General features: G+C 38.5%; 2 protein-coding genes across 2 annotated transcripts; one reads left to right on the top strand and one right to left on the bottom strand.

Moving 5' to 3' along the window:
- The first annotated feature begins 649 nt into the window (after nt 1-649).
- LOC115634524 (trypsin alpha-3) lies at nt 650-1,477 on the top strand. Its single transcript, XM_030532330.1, has one exon. The coding sequence runs from the start codon at nt 650-652 to the stop codon at nt 1,475-1,477; it is 828 nt and encodes a 275-aa protein (XP_030388190.1).
- A 12,046-nt stretch (nt 1,478-13,523) lies between these two features.
- On the bottom strand, nt 13,524-16,414 carry LOC115633903. Its single transcript, XM_030531407.1, has 4 exons — nt 16,202-16,414; nt 16,048-16,134; nt 15,640-15,981; nt 13,524-14,950 (listed from the first exon to the last, which is right to left on the bottom strand). Exons 1-4 carry the CDS (start codon nt 16,305-16,307, stop codon nt 13,782-13,784), a joined length of 1,704 nt encoding a protein of 567 aa, XP_030387267.1. The 5' UTR covers nt 16,308-16,414; the 3' UTR covers nt 13,524-13,781.
- Nucleotides 16,415-17,063: the final 649 nt, after the last annotated feature.

The raw sequence follows: 17,063 nt of genomic DNA, 5'->3' as shown, positions 1-17,063 counted from the left end.
GTGAGTTACAACTGTGTAATAAATTTATAGTAAAAAATGCGGGTCATATTTGAACACAGTAGTATATTCGTGAAAAAAGTGAAATAAAGAAAAGATACTCTGAATATATAATAACTACAAGTATGTATAAGGGCGTTGTACACTACACTTTCACTCCACTACTTATATTTCCCTAACTCTCGATATTTATAAAATGTACTCTCCACTTGCACTAATGCCTGTTGAGGCCATATGATATGCAAATATTTGCATAATATTTAAATAGCAAATATTTAAGAAAGCCAATGCATATTAAGCAAATTTTAATTTGAAACGGATTATAATTTAATATCAAATATTATTGGTTACTTATCGAAAGATATTTACTTTCAAGATGTAAATATATTTATTCAATAGACACGTGTTTTTATTGTTAATGAGTTAATTAAGACTAGGCCAATGTCAAGATATACATATATATTTATGGATTAAGCGCAACTAAAGGCAACAACACAAAACAAATAAAAGCGTTCTGATAAAGCCGTACCAGAAAATAATACAATGCCAATATAAAAGCAGCATCTGCCGATAAGACGTGTATTATCAGCGGCATATTCAGAAAAGGCAGTTCAAGCCAGCATCACTCAATTACATTTCTGAGCAAAGCAAAATGGCCCACTTGTCCGAGCAACTCATCATTTTGCTAACATTCTTGGGTCTCGTAGTGGCATACGATCATCGCATTGTGGGCGGCATGGAGACCACGATACACGAATTTCCCTATCAGGCATCCATACAGCTCAACCATGAACATATTTGCGGTGGAGCCGTTATTGGCAAACATTTCGTCCTGACCGCGGCACACTGCTTTGAAGAGCCATGGACGGCACTCGATTACAGCGTGCGCGTGGGAGCTACAAAGCATGCTACTGGCGGCCATTTGCTGAGTGTGCGGCGAATAATACGCCACGAGGCCTACGACGCGCAGTCGCATGACAACGACTTGGCACTCCTTCTGCTCAATGCGCAGCTCAATTACACAAGCGAGCTGCAGGCGCTGGCCCTTGCGACGGCAACCGAGCAGGATGCACTCACACCAGACACGCATTTGTACGTCAGCGGCTGGGGCCTTCAGAGCGAGGAGGGGGAGGCAGGTGTATCGCCAGTGCTGCGCTATGCGGATGTGAGCTATGTGCCAACGACATTGTGTCGACGTGCCTATCGTAAGGTCCTGCCGGTGACGCAACGCATGCTATGTGCCGCTCGAGATGGAGCTGACAGCTGTCAGGGTGATTCAGGTGGCCCGCTGGTTGGATACCAACCGGGCGAGACCCGAGGCAAGCTATATGGCATCGTTTCCTGGGGTATTGGCTGTGCACAGCGGTCCTATCCCGGTGTATACACAAGTGTAATGGCGTTGAGAACATGGATTGATGCACAGGTGGGTGCTTGGGGCTGGAATGGGTTGCAGCGTGGTTGGAGTGGACTGCAGGGATAAAGCCTGAATTGTGCACAAAAATATTAAATAATTCTTCAGTTAATAAATTAAATTACACGTATCAACAAAGTTTTTGCTTTTAACTAGCATAAATGGCCGAGTTCATAAAGCAGTTACCGATTGCGTTTATATTGTTCTGGCAGTAACCAGCAATGGACACGACACTCCAGAACAAATATTTTATATACTTATTTAAAGAATGAGTCAAGTGTAATAAATGAGGAGGACGTTCAATCAAAACCTTCTGTGCTGATCATGGTTTATTGAGCTCTTTTTATACGAAAAATGCCTTATATACTAGTTTATATTAATACTTTATACACTAACAATATTTGCTTAATTAATTTGCTTTGTGTGTAAGCATAAGTGCTGTGGTAATAGTGTGAGGACGACCATTAGACAGCTCTGCTCGATCGTCAATATTTCTATTTCGCCCATCGCTTTGATTTGTCTTTCAAACAGGAAACTAGCGTTAACACTGCAAGCCAGGTGGCATCTTAAAACTTTCTTTGGCGCTTTCTTGTGACAGTAGACCCCAAGGTTTGACGAACAGACTGCACAGTCAGAAAACTCTTGCTTTACTATACACTTGTTTACTGTCCCAAAAAAAAACTCTTTAACTGCAGCATCATACTTGTAGTTTAAAAATATATTTCCATATATTTGTGTTTTTAATCTTTTGGTCGTGATAATTTATTAATTAATTTAACTAATTGTCTATCACCTTAAGCCTTTACTTTATGTTAAATTTTTGTAAATTATAATGCACACTCTAAGGAGTGTCGTTTTGCATTGTATTACGAGCCAACAATACAATAAAATGTTGTTTAAAGTCAAATAAAATGCTCTTCAAATTATAGCTTTAATGTATGTCAATTATATAAATTATATTTTATTATTATTTATTCATATGTTTCATCATTTATTTACGCACTTGAAAATAATTAGCTTAAAGTGTTATTTTTGAACATGAATTTCCACACACATTAACCGCAACCAAATCTGTTTGTTGGGCAAGAATTCAAAATATCAGCCAGCCAGTTGGTTGGCTGGCCGCTGTACTCCGCTATTGTTGCGGTTTTCACACTTTTTGGCAGCGCATATTTTGGCTGGCCGACTATCAAACACAAATATACACTTCAAAACACATACGAATACGCACAAGTATCTGATTTTATTTCAATTTGTTTGGTGGTGCAGCGAATTTTTTCATGGCTCAGATAATTTATGTTGGCTTTGCGCCCGTGCCGCATAGACGAGTTCAACGCTCCTCAACTGCTTCAGCTTAAGCCTTTCTTATGAGCAGAGTAAACAAAATTTGGAATTCTTTACGACTAAAAGAGGAGAGGGCATCGAACTAATCTGGATATTGTGATAATCGGCACACAGCAAGCCAATAAATTTATTCGACTTAAAATCAGGCAAGCCACAGGGTGTGGCATTGACAAGGCCAAGAAGAAAAACATAGCCATAAATAAGCATAGCTGTCAAAAAAGCACACATTAGCACATTTTTAAACGCGATGACAAACAAATATCAAGCATTCGCATGCGCAACCAGAAATACTATACTCGTATATTCGATATCTTTAAATTATATGTACAGATTTCCAACACATGCCAGACAAGGGCCTTAACCTCTTTTATATTTTTTGTGTGTTAGCAACATGAAAATTTTTGCAATTTGCCAACTGTCACAAACATTGCTGACATTTCATTTGCCCTGAGATTTTTCTGCACCACTCCGCCATCTTATTTAAATGTTAAATTTATGTTTGTAGCATGCTTTTAGGGGCGACAAAAGCTCAACAAATGTGTGGGATGCACAACGCAACTGAAAAACAAATTAAAACAGCCAAGGCAACTGTTCGTTGTAAGGCGGAAATCTTGGAACCCCTTTGAGGTAAACACCTGCCTGCCAACTCCTGCCAGTGCCCGCTCACACGTCCCCCACACTAGCCATGAACCCTAAACACGTCTCGATGTGTTTTCGAGTTTTGTAACTCATTTGCAACTAAACTGAGTTCATTAAAGTTAATTTGAACGTGCAACATTGGCGTGCCACAGCAACACGAATGCGCTTGGGTTGCACTGGCAGAGGACTCTGCAGGTACCAGTAGCCCAGTCTACGAGTACCATCCCATCATCCACAGCCACACAATCGCACACAGGCTTCCTCGTTGATGCTGCTGCCCGAAGTTCCACGTGGCACGTGGCTTAGCGTCGATAAGTTTGACATTTTCGCAATGCAAAATGACAACAGAAATTAAGCAAAATTCAAAATGAAAAAGTTGCCAACACAACTATTGTGTGCGGGTAAGTATGCATGCTCCTCTTGCACCCATCGCCTGTCCTGCCACCGCTGCCTTGCACTGACATTTTGCATTTGTCTTCCAAGGCAACGAAATACAAAAAATGCTTTCAAATTAGCAACGACTCGTCGTTGCCGTTGGTGCGGCTACAGTTGCGGCATTGGCTTTGGCTTTGGATGTAACTATGACTTTGACAGAAGCCGGATTCTTTGCATCTTACAGTACACGCCGCAGATACTTAAAAAAAAAGAAGAGAGAAGTTTGCAATTAATTAGCTGAACAGTTTTATTAAAAGTTGCACAGACAATAACATCATTACTGTCTCTATCTCAAATACCTGTGTGAGAAAAGTCCGTCGATGTTACAAGAATCTAGGTGATTTAATAATTAGTTTAAAACTTGAATAAAATCCAGTTGATAATATAAATATGAGGGCGCTCAAAAGTTACAAAAGAATTAACTTGATCTTTGAAGAAGGATTCATAAAATGTACTTTCCCGCTTTTAGAACCCTTAAGTGTAATTATTTATTTGTAAATAAGTTTCCGATAAAATATTGCTTTCACGGTATTAAGCGTGTCGTACTGGCTTAGATGAAGTACGCCTGTCAAACGTGGAGGATATCATCGAAAACTCCAACGACCTGATTCTCCAGGTAATAAGGCATAGGCCATAAATGTCTCATTTGGAACAGCAATCAAGATTTTATATGATAAGATCGGGTGAGGAAATTGTCGGTCCAATGGATACTGCTTTAAACGAGATGCGCAGCACTTTCACTTTCAATTCGTTAAAGTGGATAAAACCTGGGTACATTAGTATTACAATTCGGTGACCAAGAGACAGTCAAAACAATCTTTTTTTTCGAACTAATCTGGTCCGAAAAAGCAACAAGCATTCCATAATTTTTTTTAGTTCACAGCGTAGTACTATAGTGAGTTGTTCAACAGATTCGATGAAAAATTGCAGGAGACACGGCCCCATTTGGTTAAGAAAAAAACGATAGCGTACCAGCACATTCATCTTTAATTGTCGCGGCCAAATGGCACGAACTGCACCACGAATTGCTTTCGCACCGCCATACTCGCCCGACCTGCTATCCAACGAATTTTTTCTGTTCACTAACTTGAAAACATGGCTTGCAGGAAAAAAAAATCGTCTGAAATGAAAAAGTTATCACCAAGACAGAAGCGTATTCCGGAGAGTTTGAAAAATCGTATTTTTTCGAGAGGTTAAACAAAAGGAAACAACTTTAGAAAAAGTGTACAAATTAGAGTACGAAGAACATTTATTTGTATAGCTATAATGTTGCGAATCGGGCCACAACACGACAGTTTGACAATTTTTATACTTTTTGACTACTCTTTTTGAGCAACCCTCGCGCATTAGCAAAAACTAGTTTAGAATTTACCCGTTGGGTGCAGGGTACAAGTACAAGTATTCAATCTAGATGGACTAGAAAACAAATGTTTGTTGTAAGGGGCGCACTATAAACTTCTGTGGTAGACAAAGCCAAAGTTATAGCGACGCATTCGACAAAGATACAAGACACGAGAGATAACTTGCCATTAACTTGGTTGCTTTCACATACAAAATCAGTTGGAAAATTGAATTCTAATAGAGCAACGAGCAGCCTGACTTTGTGAGCATTCAGAAAAAACAAATGGGCTACACAACATCTTTTACTGTCAGCTGCAACTTGTCTCTGGCAATCTGGAGTCTCTCTCTCTCTTTGTCTTTCTCTGTCTTAGTATGAATAAAATAAATATTTATATTGAAATGCAACGCAATCGAGCGCAACAGAATTGAATTTCAGTGATGTCCAGCGTTTGTCTTGCATTTTGTTTTCGACAAAGTTCGCACACACACACACACCCATGCACACACAAACAAACAGAGACTGACAGAGTGAATGCCTGGGGCACAGTGATCTCGGGTCCAGACTTTTGCAACCCAGTCTAGTTCAGTTCAGTGCATTGACTTTCCCACTACGTGCAATTCAATTTCGAACTTTGTCGCATTTAATTGCATTGCATTCGGACCGAAGTTGCCCAAAATGTGCAATTGATGTGGACTTGTGACGAAGTAAACGAGGTGAGCTAATCTTTGGCTGTTGAAAGTTTTGCTTGAACTTAGATTTGGAGTTGAGTTGAGTTGAGTTTGATTTTGATTGAATTGGCTTTGAGTTATTTAAGCATTTAAAACAATTTCTAGCTATTTCCCTCTCTTTGTATTTATTTATTTAACTTGAAGCCATTTCAGTTGCTTTTTGCTGCCGAGCGCTAAGTGCTTTTGTTTCATTGCAAGCCAACAAATGGCAGCAGCCACAGCAAATGGGCAAAACCGGAAGCGGAAATATGCTTACGGCAAATTATGCATGCATTTTAGAGAAAGGTAAAGCATAACAAAGAGAAAAACAGCGATGCAGAAAGGAGAAAACAACTTTCAAAGCCTTTGTCCACAATGGTTTATGCATTCCAACCCATTTTAGCACAAACAGCCAACAAATAAAATTACATCACTCAGAAAACAACGTACTCCAGGCACATACTATATGCACACACACATACATACTCGTACATATATGATACTAACAACCATGTGCACATATGAAGCAACAAATTATCATTTATATAATACTTTTTAGTGCTTTTCAACATGCGCATATATCGCCGCACACACACACACACACATTGCTCTCTCCCTCCCTCTCTCCCTATCCCCCATTTAGCCGCTTACCTTACACATGACATTTTTTCATCTTCATGCATCTCATTGTGGCGCTACAGTCATCTATGTTTTGAGCACTCTTGAGTACTAGCTCTAAGTTCTTCTATGTACGAACTATACCCTATACGCAATGCCTAGGAAAAAGAATATCAATATTTTAACAATACGAAATGGAAATAATGCCGAGAAATAAAAACTCGTGGCAGTGTACCAAAATATTACCAATCTCACTAATGTCACTATGAAACAAAAATAATTGTTGCTTATTAATTTTGCTATTTTAAACATTTAAAACATTTACGACCGAAAAATATTAATAAATATTGAATAAATTTACATCAATTCACTTAAGCCCCGTTATATACTTTTATTTAAAACGGTATTACTATATGTCATACAACAATAATTATAGAATATAAGTAGTATTTTTATTTTTTCCACAATAATAAATAATGCCGCATTAAGATAAATACTATAAAACTAAGCTGCACTCAAAATATTTAAAGAAATATACGAACACAACAACCATAAATCTGATATTAAATATTCAGACACTCTTAATTATTAATACTTGTATAAATTTGATATTTTCGAAGTCATTAGTATCCGATCTAATATTTGTGCTCAAAACTTTAAAAGTTGGAATCAAAAAGCTCATTCCATAGTCGAACTAGCTGAGTTTTCGCGGTTTGCGAGTATTTGGCTTTTTTGCTTTTACTGCAAGCAAATAGCAAAAAAAATACGCAGCAAAGGCGAGTAAAACCAGATGGAAGTGTCATCCATGGACTAGGATTCAGCTTGGTTTGCATAATACGCATAATATCAACCCTAACTGGATTTCTGAGCGTGTGTTCCAAATAACTGAATGTTCGCAATTCACTGTGGCTGGGGAAAAACGAAAAACAAACATGCATTGCTTGTATTTGAATATTTATAATTAAGTGAAAATATATATGGGTTGAAATAGTTTGAATATTTATTATGGATCGTAGCTATTAATTATTTATTTTAGTGTTTAGAAATATCTAGTAATTTTGGTTTAAAATTTAATGAAGGGTACAACGCAATGACGACGCGATCATGTGATGCGATATCTCAATCGAGGTGAACAACGCATAAAGATTTCTAATCCGATTGCATAGATTAAATAGGTGCAAACGTTTTTTATGTGACTAAACAATTCAATCCAAAAAAGAAGATTAACATCACAATACGACGTTTTTTAAACAGCAATAAAGTTTATTTTTGTGAATAAAATATTCGATGTTAAAAACCAATTGGTTACGTTATTATTCAATATTAAATTAGGGTCAACAACAGAGTCTCCTTTTAGGTCAATACAATCAATTCATTCAACTTTTTTCATATTTTTTAAGCTTTTTCAAATATACTCGTAATAAAACTAAATAAATAAATAAACTACAACTAAATAAAAACTAAAGAGTCATGATTGAGCTAAGATACTGTTATTTGTAAATAGAATATAAATCCAAAATCAAATTTCTTTTACAACATTATGATTTTACGCTCTAAACCAAAAATTGCGTACAACTGTGGAAGTACGTTTGTACGGGTATACGAGTATATCAACCAAACTAATAAATACTGCTAAGTAGTATGGTCGTACCACCGTCATAAACTGTGTTCTTGAATTTGTTAGCTCTTGACGACCTTTGCATAATTTTGCATGCTTCACCACTCAGGCAAACGTAATATGACCACACACACGCACACAAGCACACAAATACAAGTACATACATACGGACAGATGTGGATATACACACAAACAGAGAAATCTTATGCACTCAGCCGCATTAAGTTCGTAATGCCGTGTGTAATTATTCTTTGTTTAAATATTTCACAAAGATGCACTTAAAATGTCAGAGCAAAAACTGACACATGAACGCGAAAGCACCCTAAACACACAGATACACACACACACACACACACACATACACAACCTTTGGCTTACATTCGGGAAGCCTTACTTGCTTTGCCTACACATTTTTATTATGATTTCTGTCTCTTTTCTGCTACTTTTTCATCTTGCTTTTTTTGCGCTATTTTGCACATTTGCATTTTTATGAACATTTTGCTAGGCGTTGTTGTTGTTGTTTCTGTTTCTGTTTCTGTTTTAAGTAAACACTTACACACAAACACATACAAACATATAACAGACATCTGCGCGTTCCCCCACAACATTTCACGCTCCCGTAATGCGCGTCTTTTATATGCGCATACACTAATATGCATTACATATGCATGCGTATGTGAATGTATGTACGAGTATGTGTATGAGTATGTGTACGGGAGAGTGGAGGAGGAGGAGGAGGGGGAGAACTGATATTAAAGTATATTAAATTACTTAAGCCAACAACAACGAAGACATATGCTCAGCTTTTAAAGCATAATTTTTGCGTGCATAAATCTTGGTGGCTTTGCAACCGTTTGCATTTCAAAAATTAGTTGCACTCGGCTACTCGGTGACAAAAACAACAGCAAAAGCAAAAGGAAAAGCAAAAGGAACAACGGCAATAGCAGTGCAGTAGCAACAATAACGGTAAATTATGCAGCGCAATATGTCAGCATGTTGCCAGAGTTGCCACCCGTTGCGTTTGTCAAACAGCATGATGGCTGCTGAAGCTGTAACTGTAGCTGCAGCGTCGTGGGGTGTTGTTGGAAGGCCGAGGCAAATGCTGGCTGCTTGGTCGGTTTCGTGCAATGCGCTTAATCAGAAATTATTTGAAAATGTAAAGTCGACATGTCGACGCACCACCACACACACACATACACATATATACATATATATATATATGTATACACAAAGGCAAAAGCAAAGAATGTTGCAATTTGCACACGCTACGACCCCGTGACCCATATAAAAATCTCCACAGAAAATGGCAAGTCGCTGACGTTGTCGTCGTCGTCGTCGTCGTCGTCGACACAAACAAAACAGAAGGCAGAGGCAACTTTCATAGACTTGCGGCACTCGCTGAATGCTTATGAATGTGTTTGTGAATGGGTGTGTGTTTATGTTTGTGTATGTTGGTGGGGCTCATTTGTTTTCTTGCCGCACAAAAAGCACGCGGCATTAGTTGCAAGCCAAGACAATGCAACCCGGTTTTTTATTGTGCTGCCCCTTCACAGACAGCCCACCCACCACCCACCACCCACACAACTTCATCTTGAACTAGTTGGAAACTCTTTCCCTGCTCCCCGCCTCCGTCTCCTACCCCTTTCTTCCCCTTATTCTGGTTCTTCACAATAATAATAATTCATGTTAACCGAAAACCGTGCGATGACGGTGGCAGGCAACATTTGTGCGTTGTCCTATTGTTGTTGTTATTACAGCAGATACGAACGAAAAATAAAAAAAAATTAAAATAAAATAACAAAGAAACTTTTCGCGCACAATCAGCTTCATTTCAACACGACGTCATGTTTGTATTTTCCTTCTTTTATTTTTATTTAGCTGTTTCTCTTGCCTTTAGCTTATAATTTACTCTCACTGTTGAATTTCGACTTTGTGTTGACTTTGGAGCCTGTAGCTTGGCTTCGCTGTACATAATAAGTGTGATCACAAATATTGCAGAATTATTTATCCCTATTATAAAAAAAAAAAACAAGTAAAAAAACTAAAGTCGGGTGTCCCGACTTTGAAATACTCTGTACATATGCTTACAATAATTATAGAAAAAAAAAAAAATAAGAAAATTTTAAAAAAATTTGATCGATTTTACCTTTCTCGGCATTCGAACTCAAGTAAAGGGTATATAATTGCACATATACAAAGCAATTGCGTCTATGTGAGTGTATGTATTTTTTTTGCGCGTCTATTTGTGTCAGTGTAAGCATTTTCGCAGTCAACTAAACAGCAACATCAACGACAGCCGCGGGCAGCGCTTGAGCAGCGCTGCAACAGCAAATATATTTATGGATATAACTTCTTGTTACATCGGTCTATCATAGTGAAACTTTGCATACGGACACATAATAACTAACTGGGGATATTTGCAAAATTTTAGTTCGAAATTCCAAGAATTACGCGAGTAAGAGAAAATCGCATTTGCGGGGAAGAAGAGGGTAGGGAGGGAAATTCCAAAATATACATTTTCTGCGTATTCACACAAGGCATCTTGGACTAAAATTTGGTGCTCCTAGGTCTTATAGTATCCGAGATATAGGCGATTATACGAATGGAAAATCGGGAAAACCCCCATAGGGGGGAAGTGGGGGGAAAATAAAAAAAATAAAACAAACTCGTATAGCGTACACACATAAGGCATCTTTGTGCAAAATTTGGTGTCTCTAGCTCTTATAGTCTCTGAGATCTAGGTGATCATACGGACGGACGGACGGACAGACGGACAGTCGGACAGACGGACAGACAGACAGACAGGGCTAGATCGACTCGTCTTGTCACGCTGATCAAGAATGTATATACTTTGTGGGGTCTGCCACGCCTCCTTCTGCCTGTTACATTTTTCAACTCGCGCAAACCTAATATACTCTTGTACATTTCATGTACAGAGTATAAATATGCCCAATGCATTATTGTACATTGTACAACCACTAAAATAACTGGAACTATTTAAGGCATTAAGTTGCCTTTAATTTTTTTTATTTTGCTTATAGTATGTCAGGTCTAACAATCTTTCTTCTTTTTGCACGCATCCTCGAGTTCCTTTTTGAGGGCCTTTCGCTTTGCTTCAGCTTCAGCTTTCTGCTTTTTCCACTTTGCGCATGGGTCTTTGTCCTTATCTTTCTTTTCCTTACCACATGGACTCTTTCCTTTATTCCCTTTCGTCTTAAGAAATTCGCGTTTTCGGGTAATTTTGTCAGCAGGACTCGCAACACTCGCATCTTTCCTCTTTGGCTCCTCCCCCGGTGAGCATGGATCCGGCTTGTAACTCATACACTCTCCTTTCTTCTTGGGCTTGGGTTTTTTTTTCGGTTCGGGATTGGTGCAGGTCTTCTTCTCATCCTTTTTATCGCTATAGCTGCGATACCCGAATGACAACGAACGCACAGCTGATGAAGCAATGCCCTGCGTCGCATATATGTGTGCAAGAGTTTTGCGAATAGGCGCCAGTAGGCACCTGCGAAGATATCTAAGCGACATATTTTCCGTCTTACCAAGTGCTAGTCAAGTTCATTTGAAACGTTTTTGGATGGTACTATAAAAAATTGTAAACAAAAGTATAACCCATTACAATTTTGAGGCCTAGTTATACGTCCAATAGTAAATAATGATAGAAAACTGCTTTGCTACTATTCTAGTGTCGAATTTTTAAATACGGCCTTATTAATGCGAAGGACAGCGTTACTAAGTACAAGTATTAGTTATAGAAATGAAGTTGACATAAAAAATGAATGAAAAATTTAACATATCAATATAAATAATTCAACTGCATTTTTTTTGTTATTACTTCTGACAACTTATCGGCATCACTACTCATCCTTACATCTCCCTCATATGAACCGTTATCTTTTTGATTGTTCTTCCATTTCATCTGCATAGATCAATGTATGTGTCAACAACCTTTTTTTCGGAACTAACTTCCAACAATAATGAAAAAATTTCCGTTTTGTGAATACTTTTGTGTGAGTGCAACAATAAGAAACATAAGCAACCTCGTCCTCTCAAATAAAGCCATTTATAAAACCATCTCAAACGAGTAAAATCACTTTTTCAAAAGCAATAACATAGCCAATAAATATTCCAATCCCAATAAACAGAAAAGATGCACTTATCTACACAAGACTCCGATTAGGACCACAATTAAATCCATTAGTTTTAAATAGAAATGAAATTTAAAAGAACCCAGATTAGGACACACACACTCTCACTATCCATACTGAAATAGATCTACCCTTACAGTTCAACATTTCTCTGACAATTCATCACAAATCAGTGCACCTCACTAAAAATCTCCATTCTCTATATTGCACTTTAAACTTAATTCCAAGTTACACTTATGTTTAATTTATTTTATTTATTCATTTATTTATTTATAAACCTTATCCTAGCGTTACAATTATCGGGTTACTTTTAAATTATTACGCTAGTCATTACAAATTTAATCATATCGAGCTTATTATTAGGTAATTTCATGTTATTATTAATTTTATTTTTAAAATTAACCATTTTTATTATTCTTTTCAAATATATATATGTAATTAAATAAATAAACCAAAGAGTTTATTTTTATAAGAATAATTTGCATGCCTCCTTCAACTAATTAGTTATCATATTTTTGAAAACAAAATATTTCTCACTCGCCTTATCACTTTTTCAATATCTACTAGTCATCTCAGATTTGCTCTTATCATCGCCCTTTTCATAAAATGGAACGCAATTTTTTATAGCCTACATAATAAACTGAAGCACGGAAAATTAAATTGCTTACATGCCAAAATTTTAACCAAGTCATAAATATACGATATGAGCAACGGCAAACTTTTTTCTTTAACAAAACTGCAACGTGAGCGCATTGCAAATACATATAGGTATATACATTTATCTGTGTGTGTGTGTGTGTGTGTGAGTGTATGTTTTGTAGACAACCTCGTGGCCCCATTCTTCATGCTGGGCCAGCAGCTAAAATAATTGATAACAGATTATGTTTTACAATCTAGGAGCAAGACAAGCACGAAGTCGGCAGTTAGATAGCTTTGCAGCAGATATACTTAGTACGGGTATACATATGTGTGTGTATCAATGTACATACATACATACATACATACAGTATATGTATAATTTTAAGGGCCACATGTGGAGTGCACGCACGTAGCCTGGCCTCAGGCCTCGGCTCTGTGGATGGGAGACTAGGGTCCGTGCAGAGATTCAGTAAAACGTTAGAAAACTTAATTATTTTGTGCTGGCTGCTGCTGCTCGTTGTCGGCCGTAAGTTGGCCTTTTTTGGCTTGCCTACTACCACGTATACACACATACATACAAGTACTATATATAGTACATATATATACACAGACAAACAGTCACACCGACAGTTAAAAAGTTATTTATTTTATGGTCAAAAGTTACTTGCGACTGTTTTATGACCACACGGCACACATGCAACGACCGTGTGCGCGTCCTCCACCCAGTTGGTGGCTGCAAAAATTTACTCGAGCGTTGAACATAAATCATAAACTATGTAACCGTTAGTCAGTGATCACCTCCATACTCCGTAATTGCAAGAATTGTAATTGTTAAAGCGATGAACTATGAAACTGAGTTACCATTTTCTGTTTGCTATTCCTGCTATTCAGCAGGTAGAACGAACCGCTTACTGCCGTGCCTACGAAGCGAATGCTTGGATGCCTTCGAGGTGATGGACATATTGGATGTCTGGTTTGAATCCTTTTCGATTTGCACTTTTTCAGTTTTCATTAACTGCTCCAGCACACTATCGCGGAAGAAGGTGCGCTCGTCTAGCCTCTGTCTAAACAGTCCAGTCGGATGATCTGGATCGTACGGAATGTCAGGCTTAATATCGCTATCGGTGACGAGAACACGTGCGGCAGGCACAGGTAAGAATTTAAACAGGCGTTTCCGCAACTTGGGCATGTAGGCCACCTTCTGGTGATCGGGCACTTGCATCAGCTTGCTCACGATCGTTGACTTGCGCAAATCGAGCGGGCGATCAACGAGGCGACGCTCCGGTGGCAGTCTAGCCTTGATTGCCTCCAGCTGACGCACCGTTAGCTGCATGGGTCGATCAGCATCCTTGAAGCGCTCCTGGCCACTGTTGAATGCGATCTTCTTATTGTTGCGCAACTGCTTCCGAACAACACGTTTAGCCACTGAATTGAAAACGATTCGTGGCGTATACGGCGGCAGAGCTATTTCACGCTTCGAAATGATCGCACGCTGCGGCTGCGTGAGCATATTCAAATATTTTGCATCAGCAAACATATTCAAGTGCTTCTCGGGCTTCTTGCCGCCCGCTGCGGTTTTCTTCAGCTTTATCCTGGGCATATCTCGCTTCGACATACGAAACCTATATGTATGGCCCTTGCCCACCACATGCCGCCAGTCCGGTTCGCATAACTGCTTACTACTGATCCGAGTGTACGGCAACCTACGGAACTTGAGCCGCTTCTGATCATTGATCAGTATCTGTAGATTGGGGACACTTATCTTGCCTGCCGCACATGGGCAAACATTAGGGAAGCGTACATCATAACGGCCAACGGCCGGCTCGAAGCTTAAGTGGCGCCTTATCAGCAAATTCGGTTTCGTTGGGACGCAAGAGTGCCGTAAAAATAGATGCGGATTCGGTGGCTGCTCCTTTATGACTGACTTAATATTAGCAGCCAATTCATAATATTTTGTATAGTGGCTGGTAGCGCCGGGCTCGTTGGGATTGCGCCAACAGCTGGTTGGATTCGAAACCATAAAACGTGAAGTGGGTCGACGATCACGCGCATCTGCAATTCAACAGTTCATATATTAAATCAAGCAAGGGCGTAGGCAGCTTTTACCAAAGGGGGGACCAAAAAATTAAAATTTTGATTAAATAGTGCACGATACATTTAAAAAATAACTTATGCATAGGATTAATGAAAAAACTTCAACAAATCCAACTCAGATCCATTTTAAGGCGAAATAATGCGTCATAATAATGAACGTGTGGTCGACTTTATATGGCAAAAAATGTTCTAGGGGGGGGCAACGGGCCCCCCTGCCCTCCTGCCTACGCCCTTGAAATCAAGTGTATAGCTTGAATCTATGTCAGAGCAAAGAAGCTTAATGGTTGTATTCGGATGGTTTCATTTCAATTGTGTTTTTTTGTAGATTATTGAAGGGAGCCTTTATAATTATTAATCAATGATTGTTGGCAGATGTAAAGTGGCTTGAAAAGAATGACTATTGCTTTCGGTTATCGAGCTAGAATATCGCCAGAAAATGGATTAAAACCCGCTATGAATAGCTAGAAACCCGGATAAAAAAACATACAAAATAATTATAAGTAGCTAGAGAAAGGGTAGAAAATGGCTAGAAACACCGTTATAAATAGCTATAATGCTCGCAAAAAAAGGAAATAACACACTGTCACTGATGGCGTGGCAATGGATCGTGAAATATAGGAGAGCAATGGAAAAACAAAGTAACCTACTTGACAAGAAGACACCCTTATGCCTATTCTCCGGACTAGACATGCACTCAATCGATGTCGGTACTTCATAGAACTGATATGGCATCTCCACAGGCGGCTTAATGCTTTTGTTACTGTGTAGCTTCTGAAATACAGTGCCCTTGGTGCCAGACTGCGAGAGAAATGGAACCGGTGGCACTCCATACCGATTGGGCGCTTGCTGCCAAGGGAGAAAAGTTGTCTTGTTTCGATCAAAGAACAGAGGACGCCTCTCTGGATAGGGATGATCGGGCAGCTTGTCAAAGCCTGTAATATGTTTGTAATGCTCATAGGTTGCAGCGCTGGCGGCCTCTCCTCTATTCTCTGCGGGGTAGTCATTCCAATTAGTTTCTTTTCTTCATAGAGAGAATACCTCTGTCCAGTGCCCACCTTCTTTGCAATACTTATTGTAATGTTCTCCGGCGAGCTTAAACTGTTTCTTTGTCCGTTGCAAGTGATCCTCTCGCAAGCGATTGCCTGTAGAATGAAAACAAAAATACACGCAACTCAGATTGTGTGGCACAAAGATCGGAGCTGTACTTACGAGCCAACATGAAAAGTGGCAGACTCATGCGTGTGGACACAAAGTTTTGCCGATCCTCGGCGTATTGCTTCCGCTCCATTGGCTTTATATGCGACATTTGTCTCATCTTGTGTTTGCTAAGTGGTAGGATATTTAACGAAAATTTGCAACTAAGGAATCGATTGTGAGGGAGTTTTTTGGTATTGTTGAACTGGAATATTGTGATATTTGTGAGTTTCTCACGAGAAATATCATGACTAACTGGGTTGTACAATGGGTATAACTAACTACACTGGAATATCGGTAAATTAATGAATGTTTGTTGTAAAGCTAAGGAAGGCTTATTTAGCACGCATCTGTTTCTTATAGAGACTTATAGTGTTTGGTTTACTCAAGTGAAGCTTGTATTAAAAATAATGGAATAAGTCTTGAAACAGTTTCCATTGATCAACGGCTGATAGGGCGCTAATTCGTCGATATACTGATATATTCGTATTTAAAATTATTGACAAAAAAGTGAGTTGCTCTTAGCTATGGCCTATTTTTTTAATGTTTGAATGTGATAATTGAGTTAAATTTATAACTTTTCAATGCAAATAAAAAGTGAAAACTGATTAAAAGAAATATATTCTATTATCAACTTATTAAACAGATAGAACAAAAACCAATCATGTTCTTTGATTTAAGTCTCTTCCATCATTTCGCCCACTGTGCGTATTAAGTTGCTCATCTCAATGTGTCAGTCTTTCAATATTGTAAAATGTTAAAAACAAAACAAAATAATTCTGAAAATATTCGAATATTTCTGACTAGATTGCATTCGAATATGGCTAACAGAAGTCTCTACAATGAATTAAACGAAATAAAGGATTTCAATATAAAC

Source organism: Scaptodrosophila lebanonensis, unplaced genomic scaffold (assembly GCF_003285725.1).
Source record: "Scaptodrosophila lebanonensis strain 11010-0011.00,11010-0021.00 unplaced genomic scaffold, SlebRS2 tig00000001-arrow-pilon, whole genome shotgun sequence".
NCBI classification, from domain to species: domain Eukaryota; kingdom Metazoa; phylum Arthropoda; class Insecta; order Diptera; family Drosophilidae; genus Scaptodrosophila; species Scaptodrosophila lebanonensis.
This window is presented reverse-complemented; position numbering and strand designations above follow the sequence as displayed.

Bases quoted from the DNA above. Each gene is read 5' to 3' on its own strand.
- LOC115634524 (XM_030532330.1), top strand. From the start codon at position 650: ATGGCCCACTTGTCCGAGCAACTCATCATTTTGCTAACATTCTTGGGT.
- LOC115633903 (XM_030531407.1), bottom strand. From the start codon at position 16,307: ATGAGACAAATGTCGCATATAAAGCCAATGGAGCGGAAGCAATACGCC. The intron at 16,135-16,201 runs GTAAGTACAGCT...TTCATTCTACAG, and splicing joins GCCACTTTTCATGTTGGCTC to GCAATCGCTTGCGAGAGGAT. The intron at 14,951-15,639 runs GTAGGTTACTTT...GTTGAATTGCAG, and splicing joins TAAGGGTGTCTTCTTGTCAA to ATGCGCGTGATCGTCGACCC.